This window comes from Eschscholzia californica, unplaced genomic scaffold (genome assembly GCF_041429995.1).
Source record: "Eschscholzia californica isolate CP2 unplaced genomic scaffold, dmEscCali1.0.p SCAF_4, whole genome shotgun sequence".
NCBI lineage: Eukaryota > Viridiplantae > Streptophyta > Magnoliopsida > Ranunculales > Papaveraceae > Eschscholzia > Eschscholzia californica.
The window spans coordinates 53,020,291-53,037,213 of record NW_028238461.1 but is presented as its reverse complement, the minus strand read 5'-3'; the positions used below and the strand labels follow the sequence as shown (position 1 = coordinate 53,037,213).

The 16,923-nt window shown below is 34.6% G+C and overlaps 4 protein-coding genes across 8 annotated transcripts; 1 reads left to right on the top strand and 3 right to left on the bottom strand.

The window, feature by feature from the left end:
- Positions 1-494: 494 nt before the first annotated feature.
- Positions 495-1,537, bottom strand: LOC147546063 (uncharacterized). The gene has a single exon (XM_086635975.1). The coding sequence runs from the start codon at positions 1,396-1,398 to the stop codon at positions 787-789; it is 612 nt and encodes a 203-aa protein (XP_086492101.1). The 5' UTR covers positions 1,399-1,537; the 3' UTR covers positions 495-786.
- LOC147546062 (alpha/beta-Hydrolases superfamily protein) lies at positions 495-10,567 on the bottom strand. 4 transcript variants are annotated; one of them, XR_015223583.1, is made up of 15 exons: positions 10,205-10,523; positions 9,888-9,995; positions 9,742-9,815; positions 9,554-9,625; positions 9,405-9,433; positions 8,193-8,243; positions 7,962-8,012; positions 7,656-7,715; positions 7,461-7,543; positions 6,476-6,623; positions 5,860-5,910; positions 5,005-5,109; positions 4,364-4,513; positions 4,153-4,259; positions 495-1,384 (listed from the first exon to the last, which is right to left on the bottom strand). XR_015223583.1 is itself a non-coding variant. In XM_086635972.1 (15 exons), exons 3-15 carry the CDS (start codon positions 9,953-9,955, stop codon positions 4,236-4,238), a joined length of 966 nt encoding a protein of 321 aa, XP_086492098.1. In that variant the 5' UTR covers positions 9,956-10,011; positions 10,205-10,392; positions 10,489-10,567; the 3' UTR covers positions 3,923-4,235. The 4 variants fall into 4 exon arrangements, 3 of the variants coding, with proteins under 3 accessions (XP_086492098.1, XP_086492100.1, XP_086492099.1); XM_086635972.1 differs by lacking the exon at positions 495-1,384 and having other exon boundaries at positions 3,923-4,259; positions 9,888-10,011; positions 10,205-10,392; positions 10,489-10,567; XM_086635974.1 differs by lacking the exon at positions 495-1,384 and having other exon boundaries at positions 3,923-4,259; positions 10,205-10,392; positions 10,456-10,531.
- Positions 10,568-11,599: 1,032 nt separating this feature from the next.
- On the top strand, positions 11,600-14,362 carry LOC147546061 (putative HVA22-like protein g). Of its 2 annotated transcripts, none has more exons than XM_086633712.1 (7): positions 11,600-11,962; positions 12,134-12,210; positions 12,297-12,395; positions 12,634-12,690; positions 12,803-12,866; positions 12,988-13,200; positions 13,714-14,362. In XM_086633712.1, the coding sequence occupies exons 2-7, from the start codon at positions 12,179-12,181 to the stop codon at positions 14,086-14,088; spliced, it is 840 nt and encodes a 279-aa protein (XP_086489838.1). In that variant the 5' UTR covers positions 11,600-11,962; positions 12,134-12,178; the 3' UTR covers positions 14,089-14,362. The 2 variants fall into 2 exon arrangements, with proteins under 2 accessions (XP_086489838.1, XP_086489839.1); XM_086633713.1 differs by having other exon boundaries at positions 11,601-11,962; positions 12,137-12,210.
- On the bottom strand, positions 14,222-15,029 carry LOC147546060 (uncharacterized). The gene has a single exon (XM_086633715.1). The coding sequence runs from the start codon at positions 14,887-14,889 to the stop codon at positions 14,344-14,346; it is 546 nt and encodes a 181-aa protein (XP_086489841.1). The 5' UTR covers positions 14,890-15,029; the 3' UTR covers positions 14,222-14,343.
- Between the last annotated feature and the right edge of the window lie 1,894 nt (positions 15,030-16,923).

The window sequence follows — 16,923 nt, the reverse complement described above, 5'->3', positions numbered from 1 at the left end:
TTTTGTCAATGGTCTCAAGATCTTAAAATGTCCCCAGGACATTTTGTCTATGGATCAAATGTCTTGAAATGTCTATAAAGACATTTTGTCTACAAACTCTCAATGTCTTGAAAATGTCTATGAACACATGTTGTCTATAATAACTCATCCGAAATGTCTTGAAATGTCTACGGGACATTTTGTCTATGAAAGTCTGTGAAAGTCCCCCTCCACTACCCCCCCCCCCCCCTTAGTTGTGTAGAAATCCCAACTTAAAATCAAAACCTGTTAATTCAGTTCAAATCTTGGACCAAAATTGGTAAATAGATTCTGGTTCTAAAAATAGGATCAAAAAACAAAACCAACCCAATAAGCCAAGAGGTCAGAATTTAATAAATGTTGTTCTAGATTTCTATTTAATTCATTAACATTTGATGTGAGAGGTAGAGAGGAAGTAAGATTTTCAGATCTTCAAATAAATTCAAAGACCACATAAAATGTAAAAGCAATCAAGATACCCAACTACTCTCTAAATTCATCACAAAACCCCATTCAAATTTATGATAAGTAAATGGCTTGTTAGTACAATGTACAGAACCCCCTTCACAAAAATATAGCCTTCTTCATTAAAACTCCATTAAAACCTCTCTCTCTCTCTCTCTACTCTCTCACCATTAATATTCAAATCCCAACGTCTATCTATCTTTTCCCACTTCCTCTGCTCTTCCCCTTCCCCTATTTGTTACACCTTCACACGTGTGAAAACAACAGACCTTGCCTCCTCACGTGATTAGACACGTACCAAGTCTAGTACTCACGTGACTTGAGTTTCATGAAGTCATAAGGTTTGAGAGAGAAAACACCATCCCAGATCTCTGTGAAAGCTTGAACAATTATGTCATGGTGGTAAGGAGAATTCAAAGACAAAAAACATTGAAGAAGTTCTCTCAGATCATTTTCTGAGTAAATTTCTTTCTCCCATATCATCTGAAGCATCGAATGTCGAAAATCAAGATATGGGTCGTCAGATTCTTTCACAACCGCTAAGCTTTCACTAATTCTAGTACCACCATGCCCTTTTCTCTTCGTCTTCGAATCAAATTTCAAGTCAGAATCTTCGAGTTCGGGTTCGGAGTAGTAAAGTGGAGTAGTTCCAAACGTAGTGTTAGAGTCACCTTCTTCTTCATCTAGAGAAAGACCAGTACCTTTATCCCATGAACTTGTTGTGGATGAACTGCAAAGACCTGGCGGTGACGCCGTCGTCATTAACGACGAAGAAGTTTTGTAGGTCCGGTTGATTCCGGGTCTGGGTTTTCTTGTTTTGGGTCGAAAAATGTCAGCTAGCTTCAATCTTCTACAACTGCATCCTACGTTCACTGCAACTGAATTCACCAAAAGCTTTTTCCTGTTTGAAGACATTCTCTTTTTTATTTTCTTCTAAGAGCTAGAAATTAAAGCTTTTGCTTGTAATAAACTTTAGATAGATAAAAGGAAGGATATCTAAAGACTAGACAGAGAGCTAGAGATGGGTGTGTATTGCTTTATGGGTTGTGAAGAGACTTTGAGTAAGTTTCCTGTGCCTTGCAAATTAAGGAAGAACTATATCTTATATATATAGAGAGAGAGAGAGAGGGGATGGGAGGGGACTTTAGGGATGATTGGGTTGTATAAATTGTGCATGTGATCTTAGGTGGGGTGACCTTCATTTCTTATGATGCTTCTTATTTATTAGTGAATATGAAGAGGCAAAAATTAAATAATACTCGCACACATTTGATTAAATGCAAACTTTAATGGACTTTATTGGTTTATTGACTATATATCACTCCTTTCAATATGAAATTCCAAAAATGAAATTAAAGACGGATGAGAGAGATTATAAGATTAAAGAAACAAAAATAGAGACTGGGGATGTAAGGGAACTTGGAATAGAACCTTGTATTCATTAGTTTAATAGAGGAGAAAGAGAGATCATTAAGAATGATATGGGGATTAGTGGCATAAAAATCAGAGATACTTAATTAGCTATAGAGGACCCTTCACCCCCTCAAGATCCACTCCTTAAGGGGGTTCTTTAGTATAATATGATGGACCCCCTCCCCTCTCTCTTGGGAGTAAAAACATATTTTAAAATGTAGATACGATGAAGGTTCACAACAACTTCGACCCAACCCAAACTCTCAAACAATAATTGAACGGGTTAGACAAGACTCTTTCTCAGAGTAATGCTAGGGAACTACGAAAATTAAGCGGACTTTCTGTGATTTGTGGTTCAGTAAATCAAAATTATGTAAGATTTTTGTCCAGAATATGTCTAATTTTTCTTCTTTCCTAACATTTTTCCTTTTTCTCAATGACGGAGACAACCAAGAGCTTCTAATAGAGAAACTTAGCTATATAGGGTATTCTAGTGAATATCTTAACTCGAAATTGTTAAACTCCAAAAGATCCTTTAGCGAACTATCTTGACATCTTGTAACCCCACTAACTTACTAGTGAGTCCAGCCGAACTAAGAACACCATTTTCATAAATGTGAAACCATTTCGATTAAATTTTGGGGAACACGACTAGAGGAATTATGATCATATATGATAGAGACGGGAGAGGTAATATTATTAAAATGAAGTGAAGGTGACGAGTAGGATGATTCATGATTATATATAAAGCCATCTTAATCTTCATTTAGGTTTGAAAATGACTGAGAGGAGGGACTAGGGAGGGAGGTTTGTTTAGAATTGGTCAAACTTGGTGCCCTCAAGAAAATAAGGTATTGGTACACAGTGAGTTACGTGTACATGTGTACCATCACTCGGGTGATATTAATTGATACCAAAAAAATAGGGCAAAATATGGGTTAACATAAAGTCTGCTAAATATGTAAATGTAATTGTTCAAATTTGTCCCACCCTAATTGGGACTCACGGATCTGGCTACTACAGTTTTCTTCAAAGTACAACAGCTAACTACCCATGTGCCCTAGATTATACCATCATAACAAAACCCTAATCCACCTTGCTCATTCAACTTCTTGAATGATTATTATGATTATAACCATGATAATGATGATTACAGTAATCATGATGATTATGATGCTAATGATGATTAATGGAATCTAAGCACCCAGAATGGCACCCAGAATGGCAACCAAAATAACTCAATTTTTTATGATTAGGAAGCTTTCTTAAGTTTTTCGGGGGAGCTGCCCTTCATGTGAAAAAAAAGCTTGGATGAGGAATCAACCTATTTTTAGTTGACTATAATCAAGTTTCATATTCTTCTTTTTTAAAAGACAACCTCGTGTACAAAAGGAAAGTACGTAGTCAATACGAGCTGATGACTTTTTGAGTTCTTAAACCATTCTGAAAATACGTGTAAGTCTGATCATTCCACTGCTAATAGGTCGGTCTTATAAACAAAGTACAAAAAAGTTTATTAATTTAAGCTTAGGATCATATTAGTTTAATTGCAAGTTGTGAGCAGGAAATCAAGAGTTTCAGAAATGTAATATTCACTAATTTTCTGGCACTGATTTTGTGATTCTGATGCTGACACTCTTGCATTTTCTACTAACAAATTTTAAAATTACAACCTATTACAATAATAATAATTATTAATATATTATCATCAGGGGATCATTTTAATTTAATAAGATTATTAGCTTAAGAAATCATTTTAAGTTAGTTATCTAAAAGATCCGAACTTTACGTATCTCTATAACCATCCAACGATCTAAACTTCGATATTGATGTTAAGAGAGGATACCATCAGTCCATCACTTTCTACTGTACTATCTTTCCTTTGTTTTTGTTTTGGTCTGCATACTTCTAAAAAGGACTATAAACCACGTTTGTGATCACCCCAGCCAAGGGTTGTTGGCTCCTACAGTATTATTCTGTATCGACTAAAGAGGTGCTTAACAATGTATTTATAAAACGCAGATATGACAACCAAGTCATGGATTTTATTTGCTCATAGAGATAATGTTTAGAGTCTTTTTTTCGATGAGATTAATGTTTAGAGTCTTAACATATGAAATATAATAATTTCTTCAGTATCTTCAATGGGGTCTTTCCTTTTCTTAGATGTCTTGATGGTACTTTATCTGTAATATAAAATGTAGCAAATTTCGGATACTTTAACCTAAAAGTGTCATTTAACATTAAGCCCCTCACCTCTATGGATCGCTAGTGAACTTCCAATCCGCTTATTGCCTGCATCAGTATATTCGAGTTGATGCGTTTCAGATAGTGTGGCATCAAATTTTTGTCTTCAAGCTTGCCTGTTAACAAATAGCAAGGAACTAAAAGTGAGTAATAGTAGTTATCAATGATTTATTAGTAACTGCAGAATAAGAGATGATAAATGTGAATCTGAATGAAGTACCAGGGAACCGGGTTCGAATTGAAATTGGCGCTTGATCAAGCCTACTATGTGGTCAGCAACCCATACTGAACCAGCCTCGGTGCAACTATATGCATGAGTATGTCCTTCCTTTTCGATTGATATATCAATATTCGGTACCTTCTTTGATATCTGGAGTGTGTGCATAAGTTGAAAACCTCAATTCTCAAATCGAAATTGAAGGATATAATCAACTCAAAATGCAAACACCTTAGCATCAAGATGTTTTATGATCATAAATTATCTCTACTAATAGCAATACTAATGGACATTGGTAGACTGTAAGAATGATATCGTGGTTTGAATCTCAATTCTATGTGGACAATTTATGCCCGGTCTTAAGTTGGCTCCCTTGGGTAACTGTACTAAGTTCTGAACCAAAATTGCTCTTAAAACATTCTCGATGAACTTGTAGGAAACATCAAGCTACAAACTACTAGCAATACAAAACAAAAACTGACAAAGTTGGATGATAGCATAAAACATCATGATTCTTATTTGACTTCCTCGTAATCAGCTCAGTGTGTGTGTATCTTTAAATGAATTAAATCTACAAAAACATTTCCCATAAATGACACAAATTAACTATATTTTCAGATTTTCTTGCTTGTTTCTAGTTTTACCTCTTCAAACATTGACAATGGACCCCAGTGATCATCAATCCCAAACAAGAAGGCAAGTTTATCTTGCTTTTCTTTCATGAACATCCAATCTGGCTCTTCCGCGAGCTGTTTAAACGCCGACAATCAATACAAAGTTGTTTTACTTCATCAGCAATGTCTAAAGTAAAAAAGAGAAACAAATTTCTGCAACAAGAATCTCAATGTTGCATTGATCTACAGCTGAACAAGAGTTTTGAATGGAGAATATCACACAAAAACGAAAAACTATATACTGATGAACCCACAATTTAGCCATGCATGACATGTGAATGATAACAAAACCTTTCACAATTCATGAACACAAGGAAATGAGTACATCACTAAGATATATATTGTAAACTGCAAAGGGTGAAAGGTTTTGCTTCAATACTATATGGCTTTTGAAGCCTTGTTGGGTCCTTCAAACTATTTTTGGACTTAGGATAAGGCATACTCAACAATGGTTGGTTTTATATCTAGTTAAAATTCCCGCATAAATCTTAGCAAAGAGAATAACTGAGGTAGGTCTGAACGTGTCAAATACACACCAGCTGGTACATACGGGCAGTCCTCAAATATTGCTCACAAAGAGTCGATGCAGACAATTTTTGTCTCCACTAACAAGCCTAGCCTATGAATTTGATCGTGAGTAACATTATGTGACATTGACCCCATCATATCCTCATACTAAACTATGTCAAACCCACATAACTTGTTAAATGTGAATGAAGAGTTATAAGACATTTCAGTTCTGAAAACAAGCACAGCTGCAAGTTACTACCCTTAATAGTTTCGGATTCAGCTTCAGACAGGAAATAATAATATATCATTACTTACCTCTATGAACTCAGTCTCTGCCATAAATAAGACATTCCGCAACGTATGGTACTATAGACAAAGAAAATACAGAATTAAACGTTAAATATTAAAGGAGAAAATGCAATACAAGAAAATCATGGAAATAAAGGAGATGCCTCGAGAAATAGTGGCAGTACAGAATTTACATATCCTAACAACACAATTCTACCAGAAGATCTGCATAAGAGATATGCAAACGTTCAAATACATTTGTTTCAGAACTCCCCTCGGGAACTTGTGTTTACATATCTTACCCATAGGGTTTTAGGAGCCTTGTTTTATAAATCATCCCCTTGCACAAATACGAAGTTCAAAACCATTTCTGGAAGTTTAATCAAAAAATGGGGCCTAACATTAAAGCTGATATAAAATGGTACTCACACTGTTGTCAGAAATTTAATTATGCCAAGAACAAAAAACAAAACTCAAATACTATAATCAGCAAGTATCATGAGTGACTGCCCTATCATCATTAACACTAAAAGACATTACCCCAATAGCCCATTGACTTGGGCTTACCAACAATTCTTTTGCCAAGTAGCTTTCTGTGAAACATAGACTGCATTTGTCAAGAATCTTAGTAGGAGACTTTTACCTTCAACAGATGACTACAGAGAGCTTCAACTGCTGTAGTAGACCATGATTTCCCAACTGACATTTTCACAAGAAAAGTGGTTGTGCAGCTTGGTAATAGTCCTAAGACTCCTACTAGTGAACTAAGCACGGGACATAGAATACGAGACCTGCAACTCGCAACATATAGAATTAAGAACAGCAATCGTCAAATTATTGCCAAAAGAAATGTAAGAACCTATGTATTTTCTCAGAATTAACTACTGAACGAAGAGACTACCACACTTACAAGTGTTGCCAAAACTAACCATCAAAATACATAGCAACAACCATCTACTGTTCACTTGATTTTTGTAAAATAGTTTTTGGCGTTCAGTGACAGAACAAGCTCGAGAATTACTATACTTCGCTCATGTTGTCTCAGGGAAGGAGTTGACAACTCGACGTAGTGAGATGCTAGTTTCATTCAACTGGGAGAAATATGCTTAATTTGTAGGACATTATAACGGGTAATGTTGGAAAAAAACATTACGAGAACAGGGGTTTGTTCAAAATCACTTTCAAAGTTCAATAATGACAGGGTGAAACGCATGGCAACGAAGAGGAGTCTAAAATTAGTCAAGCGGTGCGAGCCAGGGGCAGCACATGATACGAAAATATACACAACTTTTATAGAATATGATTATATGGTACATACCATAGAAAAAAGAATTAGTTAAATGAACATATAAAAAATACAACTTTTGTTGTTTAAAATTGAAGTAATTTAACGAGCAAAAACCGATGTTTACTCTTTCATGCAAAAGCTTCTACAATATAGAATAGAGCCTTATAAAGATGTAGAGGAGCCTTTGACTACGTTCCGCTTATGTCTCCTGCTAATTCGGATACCAAATCTTGCAACTGGAACTCTTAGTAGATCCAAATGGCCCGACACACGCATACACACACGCATACACTTAGAGAGAGGGAAAGGGAGAGAACAATTTTGATAAATAGAGTATTACGCTGTTATTTTCCCAATGACAGCTTGCTTAGAGGATTCCTTGTTCAAACTCAAGAATGGATAAAGGCCAATGCAATATTTCACCTGAATGTGTGAAGACAGAACGTTTATTGGAATGGATCTTCTAAAGTTCAGCAAACGAAATGGGGATGGATAAAGAATTTAGTCGCTTCACTTATAACAAGGTAATACAAACCCGTTCTGGCAATCTATTAAAAATCTTCAGAGAGATGTACGAACCAACAGAGTGCCCCACCTTCAGCATAACAACAAGAATCAACTATCAGAAACATGTAGGTTTTGGGGCTTCCAGTGAAATCAGATAGGATTTTCTAGCGAAAGAAATACTGCATGTAATACAAATTACATACTAATTAGGTGTATTAGTTTAGGGAACATGTTTTCGAATCACAGATCGCACAGGCCCTACTTTCTCCTTCAAAAGTGTTCTTTATTCTATGTACAACGTCATATAAACATCTATAAGTAGACAACCTCTTACCAACAGTATAGGAATCTCAGTATTTTGAACTTCTTGATTGATGAAGGCCACCTGTAAAAGAAAGATTAAGTAAACGTCACAAATTGTTCAAAAGAAGGAGAAATAATCTACTTGAGCACGCGAGTGAAAAAAAAAACAATGCTCTATTGGGGCGAAATAGTTTGTGTAATATCTACATATAAGCAACTTTTCGAAGCAATTCACCGAGATTTGATGCACAAAAATCTATACCTTGTGATCAATTTGGTCTTGCAACGAAAATAACTTGCCAGACTCCCAATCCTACTAGAAATGAAGACTTGTTATTAGCTTGATGCTGATTCTGATTACTCGATACGAATAAACTTTGTGAGGAGACGTTGATATGGTGGCTAAATAAAGAATAAACGTTATCAAATATCACATTAGCTTCGCAATAATGAAGGCATATAGTTTGTAATTTTCATATAAGATGAAGAAATCTGCGGAAAGCTACTGAAATGACTATCCAGTGTCAAGGAACTTGAAAAGTACTCATTAGCAGTGGTAAAGAAGGCAAAAGGAAAAATGAAAAAGACGAAGAAAGCCGTCGATTTAAGTTTTTGATGTAAGCACTCTTGAGATGTCTCTATGAGATAGTTCATAAGTCTCCAAATGCATTAATATCTGATCTTGCAAATATGAACAAGTAAACTTCAACCCACTAAATCCGTTGACGTAAATTCTCTAATGGAGATGCTAAATTATGGGATGAGCAACCCCTAAATGTAAGTCAATCTACATAGCCAAAATTCTAAGCAAACTCTAAGTCTCTTTCGATTGTCTGGATTGGTTTTAACTTTTACCACAGAAACAAGCATTCTTCAACTGTCCAAAGCTATGTAAACGACTTAGATGATCCTGACTCTGTCAATGGAAAAGAAGACAAGGCCAAACGTGTTCCACTCATAAGTTCATACTTCATAACGAACAAAAAAAGTTATTGTAGGTTTTCCAATCATATTTTCTATTGAGTATATATTTATAGTGTAACATACAAATGAATTTCCGCTCTCAATTTTCAGTTCTTTGAGAATACATTTTACTGACCCTGGCTGGGATGGGTATGATAACAACTACTGTGAGGAAACAAATAACACATTGTTTAGAGTCCTTCTCCTGGTAGTTTGACATCCTTTATTCGCTTCGAAATTCTCTAACTTAACAGTGTTTCAGATGATCAGATAGCAATAAAAATATTGAAGAATTCAAACAGAAATTCTGTAGAATGCAGCAAAACCTACAGCAAAAGTTCCTATTCCACTTATTTGAGTTCAGGATCAACGTTGAGTTTCATAATTTCCTGCTCCAAGCAGTTCGACAACGTACATATTTCATGATACATCTATATATTTAATATTCATAACCGGTTAACAATGCAGAAGAAACGATTGAAAAGCAACAATAAAGAAGACACTGAAGTACCTTTCTTGTATGAGAAATGTGCCCAATTGCTGAAATTAACAACAAAACCATAAATTTGTAGTATAACAGAAACCTCTACAACTTGACTGAAACAAGAAAAAAAAAAGTACCCCAAATACAAGAAAAATGAAGACTTGCCCATTTCTTACCTGTTACTGATGCACATCCTCCAAGCATATCATATACAGCTTCTACAAATTCTTTATAGAACTGAACAATACCTTCAAAAACAAAAAAAAAAAACCCAACTACTAATTGTGGGAACACTATTCTCACACTAATTTCCCCAAGAATCAAAACAAAAAAAATGACACTTTAGACAAATCAAGTTTAATACCTGGGTTTCCTGGGATAAATAGAATATGCATAGATGGATTCTCAGCTTTTAGTTCAAGCAATTCCGACATAAAACTGAAACAAAACATTAGAAATCTCCATATTATGCTGAAAATCAGAAAACGTAAACACATAAATAGTAATCACCTGGCCACATTGCAAAGACGGAGAGTGGCGAGTTTTCTTTCCTTTGGAAGCAAATATTCATCACCCATCTCACTAATTTTATTCTTGGGTGTATAATTGAACCTGAATCTTCAAATATCGTCAACTTCATTTGATGAGAAAACCAAATGGCGGAGATCAAAAGAAAAAAATAACAGGGAGAAAGAAAATCAGAGTTGGGGTTAGACCAATAACTAGAGATAGAGAGAGAGAGAGAGAGAGAGAGAGAGAGAGAGAGAGAGAGAGAGAGAGAGAGAGAGAGAGGGTTAATTTTGAAGAAGAATATGGGTGGGTATTACCTGAAATTGCAAAAGGAGAGCGGAAGAGGAGAGACGCGAGAGAGAAGTGAAGTAAACTGAAGAGGGAAGAAGGCGAAGCATTTGATTTAGGGGCTAGTCCTGATGATGAATGGGGTTCGAACCACGTTTAGCCAGGCCCATGGATGGCTTGAACCATTGGCTAAGAGTTCTCGAACCGTTTGGGCAACCTGAACTACTGAAGTTTAGACTGGTATAGTTCTACTACCTAATTTTAAACATTAAAAATTTACCTCATTGATACTAGTCAACCATTTCCAACCTACCAACTTTTAGCACATGGAAACTTGCCCATCCTCCCTTTCTTCTATCGGCACAAACAAGTCTAATGAAGAGATTGTGTACAAATGGAAGTTTTAAAAACACTCCCTATAAGTGTTGTAGGCGCCTCCAAAGACAATTTTGAGAGGGAGTTTGTGAAAAAGAAGGTGCCTATAGCGCTTATGGGAGGCGCTTATAAAACTGCCCGTGGTTTAATCCTCGGTTCATTTTTGGTTCCACCGCTCATAACGGCTAAGGTGTCTCCGGAAAGAGTTGATTTCTGAGCCTAAATCTTATGACTATGGCAAATATAATCCTTCAGATGTCTGCCCTAAAGACATACTTTCAGCTAGTAAAGATTCAACTCTATTTTATTGATTTCATGAAAGAGTTAGTTAATTTCTTATTAGAGACTCTTGATTTAAATAAGATTAATGATAAACGAACAACAATTTAGACAGTGGAATTGAGAAGTCTTCAATTAATATCATTGCAAAAGCCAAAGAGGAGGGGGATAAGGGCTGCTAACATGATTGAAAAACACAACATTTAGGTGGTCCAAATAAAACTCCCTTCGCTCTCTTATGAAATGAGAAAAAAAACATATCACGTACATAGTGGGTGACCACTATCTACATTCTTATAACTTGTGCATCCACGTTTTAGTAGGTTTGGAGAAAATGTCACCCTTCCTGTTCTACAAAATATGATTTCACATTTACCACTATCTAAAATTTATCATGTTTGATGCCTATAGCGTGACTGCCCCAGTTTTTTTATTATAATATTTTTTTAAAAGTTAGTCACAAAAGAAAGAGAATCTCAATTGAGACTCAACACATAAGACAATTAGAGTTTTGCATTGGAGATGCTCTTATTTATAATTGAGATTTTTTTTTTTTTACTATACTCTATATATAGGCCTCAAAGTCAAATTAACAACGATGGTAGTTAAAAACTTTTTGGAAAAGGACCAAAATTTTTAACGGAACTATTAACCGCCAAAAGTGTAAATGAATTAGAATCCCAAAATATCCTAACTGAGAGGAGGGAGAGAGGGAGGGAGGGAATACGTGTAAATAAACAAACGTCGGTGTCAAGAAACCCCTCTTTTTTAATCTTAAACTTTGATTGATAAGTAAATATAATTTAAAAAAAAAAAAAAAAAAAAATCATTAATTCTCTCTAATTTGTTCTGTGAATATCGTTCCTTTCTTGGATTTCACAGAACAATTAAGAAGAGAGATTCTTGGCTTCCTTTCATTTACTTAAAAAAAAATCTATAATTTTGACATTTAAATTCTGATATCATTTTTAATTGCTGGTTTTGATATTCGTATTATCTTTGGAAATCATCCACTTATTGTCTAATCTTGTTTGTACAAGTCGATCGACAAGTTGTTCGCTCTCAAATTGTGTGATCTCGACATAATCTTCTTCTTCTTCCACAAGAACAGAACAGAACAGAACAGAACAGAGGTTGTTAAATAATCTTATTGATTCTCTCATTCATTTATTACGTTGAAAACCTATTTTGTTTCAAGTCAACAGAAATTTTCTTTTCTTTTGGAATTTGGATTTGTTAGTTTAGGTTTCTAGCGATTATATAAAAAGAATCTTTGAATTGAAATTTCCTTGTTTATGCACCAGCAGGTAGGTTCTTGATCGACTACGACGACGGTTATTTAAGCCAAAATGTTGGGGGATTTCATTAATAGGCTTCTCCTGTATAATCTCTCTCTATAACTTTTTCTCTCTAATAACTCTGTGTGGTTTGTATGGAGTATTGATTTATTTGAAATTTGGATTACAGAATGCTAATCGGTTATGCTTATCCTGCCTTTGAATGCTATAAAGTTGTTGAAAAGAACAAAATTGAGATCGAACTACTTCGCTTTTGGTGTCAATATTGGTATCTCTCTTTCAAGCTATCTTATGGTTCTTATCTAGAACTAGTCTTCCTTTGATACTAATTTGATTCGTTTAAATAACATATTAAGCAGATTGTTCATTCTTAATTGAACTTTGTTATAATAATGACTTTAACAAGCTTCCTAACTCCAATCATTTGATACTTCTTATAAAATGAAACTTGTAGTTGATTTCCTTGTGCAATTTAAGAGCTGACTAAAGAACTAATAATGTTGCAGGATACTTGTTGCTATAATCACAGTCTGCGAAAGATTTACCGATGTTCTCATTTCATGGTAAACGACTAATTAAACCCCCATTACCGTTCTCTGTTATGTTTTAGATTGTTACAGCATTAAGAATTTATGGGTCATTGAAATCGCCGCTCTTGTTGTCTTCCCTAATAAGGTTACCCATGTATGGGGAGATGAAGCTTGCCTTCTTCATCTACTTGTGGCATCCCAAAACAAAGGTAAATTTCATCCATTTTCGTAGTTAGTTGTTTAGTTATTGGATCGTTACTCAAATTTTTTGAAGATAAAAGAATGTATCGATTTTTTAGTGTTCTCAAATCAGCTCTTGGTTGGGTGCAGGGAAGTAGCTATGTGTACGAGACATTTCTCAAGCCTTATATGTCAAGACATGAGACTGAAATAGACAGGAAGCTGCAAGAATTACAAGCTAGAGGCTGGGATTTGTTTGTCTTCTATTGGCAAAACTTAACAAAGTATGGACAGACTTCATTTTACCAATTCCTCCACTACTTGGCTGCTCAATCCTCAAGGGCCAACAACAACACTTTTCAAGTACGCGCATCTTACATCTCTTCTTATCCGGTATTTCTCATAGAAGTTGTCGCTTTTAACGCTAAAATAGACCATTCTTGAACCTCAATACGCTTGCATTTTTGTTAAGTTTGTAGCTATCCAACTTGATTCAATATGACACTTTTATTTTAAGAGTACCCTTTGCCCATTTGAACCATGAACATTGGTTTATATATCGCCACTAGATTACTGTTTGTTTTTCTAAGTCACATCTGAAATCTAACTTGAAGTTTGAATTAACTCCAATAAGATAATAGACGCGTTTGTTTTCAATTCTGTCCGACTCTTCAGAATAGCTTATTTTGGTTGATTTTAGATTCTTTTGATTAGACGAGTTAGATTCGGACAAGTCAGATTCAGATAGCGAACACCTCTCGACATGAATAGGGCGTTCGACCAAAATAAGAATAAAACCTGCTAGTAGAATGCACACTCATATTTTAGTTAATCACATCCGATTTAATACGAAAATCTTGTTACTTGTATTTGCAGAAAGTGGTCAATTCACAATTACCCAATGGGCAATCTTCTCCTCCTTCTACTACTACTACTACAGCAACAACTTCTTCATCCATTCATCAATCAAGCAAGAAACAATCACCATCAATTTCAATGGTGATTAATAAATCAGTAGCAGAAGAAACCAAAGCAGAAACAACACAATTTCAAGAGCTAAAAGATCATAAAAAACATTCAAACTCAATTGTCACTGAAATCAAATCCGATCAACAAAACAACAACGACAGAAAATCAGACAAAGAAGAAGAAGGAAAAGAATCAGTGGTGGGTATGGATGAAACTTTACGTTCTGCATTAACAAGGCTCAGGCGTTCTAATTCGCGGCCACAAGAACAACAACAACATTAGCAACCCATTGTTTAAAGAAATACCCAGATTCTTTCAGTTTCAAACTTTCAGTCTCTAATTCATTGATTAGTTTCTCTATCTACTTTGTTGTTGGTTTGGATGATTCTTTATGAACAGATAAAAAGGTAAAGAAGACAAATAAACAGCAAAAAGTTGAAGAAAAAACACAACTTTTTCTTCTTCTTCTTACTTTTCTTTTCATTCATTCACATTCATAGATTTTGTTAAATCCAATTAGTAATAACTAACTGAGCGTTACAAATTTCTGCCATTACCCATTACTGTTCTTCGATTTTTCCACACACAAATCGCTCCAATTACCCGATTAAAACCTTGAGAAATCGTCGGAAATAGTTTCTGGTTAATGAATCTCAAACAAATATTAACTGGGTTTTTGATATAATCACTAGAGAATCTAACCCATTTTAGCCTGACAGAATTTCCAGATGAATTCGGTGAAGATGACATAGGTTGAAGATAAGCCCAAGCAGCTTGCTTTACGAGACGATTCCTGATTGAAATTTCATAACAAGTTTGAACACCAGAACCGCCAATTGGAGATTGAATGATTGTTACTGGTTTTGGAGATGATGGTATTAGATCTTTCAAGGAAGTATATTCTTGTGATGATTTTAATGAGAGAAGCTCAAAATCAACAGATGGTAATGGAGATGATCTATCGGAGTTGGTGATCGGAAAGCTTGAACTTTGTAATTTAATGGGGATATCAAGCTTTTTAGGAATCATTGAGTAAGGAACTGAGTTTCTTCTTTGAATTGATAATGTAGATTCAGAACCCATCTCAATTTTCAGGTAAAGAAACAGAGGAAAACCCTAGAAATCACAAACTAATTGAAGAGAGAGAGAGAGAGAGAAAAATAGATTTAATAGGGATTCAGTTTAGAATTTTTAGAGAATAAAATGATAAGATTCTTTTATTTTCAGTTTGTTTAAGAGTGAATCACGTTTTACCTGATGGATAATCTCAGCCGTCGATTCTGCTGTATCAGAGTTTTGTTGTGTCTGTATCTATCTACTAGTTCATTAGCTCCGGTATTTTCTCTCTCTAGAACTCTCTCTCTCTCTCTAAAACTCTCTCTCTCTATCTCTCTCTTCTTACTCCATCTATAAGGTGCAAGATGGACTCTTGATTATCTTTCCTTTTAGTGCAGTTTTTTCGTTTTTATCTTGCTCCATGCTTTTTGTTTGATTTGGTCTTTGGCATTTATTGGACTTCTTCACCGTTTTTATTAGTAATTTATATCAATGATTATCTATATTAAAATGATATTAATTATATTAAAATATTTAAGTATTATTGATATGCAATTTATAAATGAGAGTAAAGTTAAATTTAACAAGTGTTCAAATCATTTTTAGAGTTATCAAATCTTATTTGGTTTCATCTAATATATTACTATATTATAAGTGAAGATAACGTCAACAAACTTTTAACAATTTATATACGATTAGTTAGAATATACATACTCATGATATTCTAAAGATTTAATGGAAAAAATGTTTTAACATGAGTCAGTTGAGACTAGAGAAACAAACAGTGTAATAAATGAGTTACAATTTTGGTGATGGTTTTGTTATGGGCATGTAAATGTGGTAGCTTAGTTTGATGTCTCTATCTTCAAGGAGAATTCATCATACTAGTTCAAGATGGGATTGAAAACAAGTTTCCAATCCTATCTCCCTACAACTCGATAGTAGCGAGTAAAATACCTAATTTTGGAAAAGGATATGTAATACATGTTTAAAAGTTTTTTCTGGTACATGTCCTTGACAATAATTCTTTGACAAAGAAATATTGAACCGGGACATCAGTAGGTGCAGATGAATCTTTTCTTATTACAAATAGAAAAAATTTATGAACTCAAGTTAAACGGACCTCCTTCATCAAAAAAAAAAGTTAAACGGACCCTATATGCATACACTAAATGGTGTTTGTTTTTTCCGATTTCATATTTAAAGCTAAATTGTGGTTCGAATTGACTCATCTAAATAAAAGTGTATTTGAGTCGCTTATAATAAATCTAAGTTAAGAGCACATTATTTGAAGTCATTTAAGATGACTATTACCTTTAACAAAGATGAATAACCAAAACAATTCATACCTAGACAAAATTAGTCCTAGACGATTCATTTTCAGACAAATCAAACTGAGACAAAGAGGTTAAGGAAATAAAAAAACAAACCACTTACATAGAGAAATTGAGAAGCAATATTTTCGTTTTCTATTTGGCCTAAGAAGAGGAATAAGGATAACTTTGGAAGAAGGAGTCCATATGTAGAGATGGGTGGGGCTAAACAGAGATGAGACCATGAAAGAGGGAGAAGATAGGTGGTGGCTGACACTATTATTGGACCCACCCCAAATTGGACAAAACTCCCTTTCACGGGCCTCAATAGGCTACCAGCCGCATCCTTCTTATTTGGTTTCCTTGCATTCACATTTTGAGCGCCTACAGACTCTTTTTTTTTTTTCTAAAGATTTGCTTCTTGACAACTTTAATGCTAAAATACTCTGAATTATTGTGAACCATATCTATGTGGATCCTAACCAATATGAACAACAATTTGGTATCACTATAATAATATTATATTACAAAATTGTGTTAATGTTAAAATACTTGATAAACGAAGAAAGTAAAGTCCATTTGACTGTTTTATTTTTCTTTACTATTGTTTGCCGACGTTGTTTTATTACTTATTTAAACTCAGTTCAAGTCAAATTATATGTTATCCACACAAAATCATAGTTCTGATTATGTCCAGACAAATCCTTCATGATGTGAATCTTGATAAAAGTAAATCTTAAAATTGTTT

Coding starts and splice junctions, on each gene's coding strand:
- LOC147546063 (XM_086635975.1), bottom strand. CDS start 1,398: ATGTCTTCAAACAGGAAAAAGCTTTTGGTGAATTCAGTTGCAGTGAAC.
- LOC147546062 (XM_086635972.1), bottom strand. CDS start 9,955: ATGGGTGATGAATATTTGCTTCCAAAGGAAAGAAAACTCGCCACTCTC. Junction 9,816..9,887: donor CGTCTTTGCAATGTGGCCAG/GTGATTACTATT, acceptor GTTTTGTTTCAG/TTTTATGTCGGAATTGCTTG. Junction 9,434..9,553: donor AGGATGTGCATCAGTAACAG/GTAAGAAATGGG, acceptor TGTTAATTTCAG/CAATTGGGCACATTTCTCAT.
- LOC147546061 (XM_086633712.1), top strand. CDS start 12,179: ATGTTGGGGGATTTCATTAATAGGCTTCTCCT. Junction 12,691..12,802: donor ACCGATGTTCTCATTTCATG/GTAAACGACTAA, acceptor TTCCCTAATAAG/GTTACCCATGTATGGGGAGA. Junction 13,201..13,713: donor CCAACAACAACACTTTTCAA/GTACGCGCATCT, acceptor TTGTATTTGCAG/AAAGTGGTCAATTCACAATT.
- LOC147546060 (XM_086633715.1), bottom strand. CDS start 14,889: ATGGGTTCTGAATCTACATTATCAATTCAAAGAAGAAACTCAGTTCCT.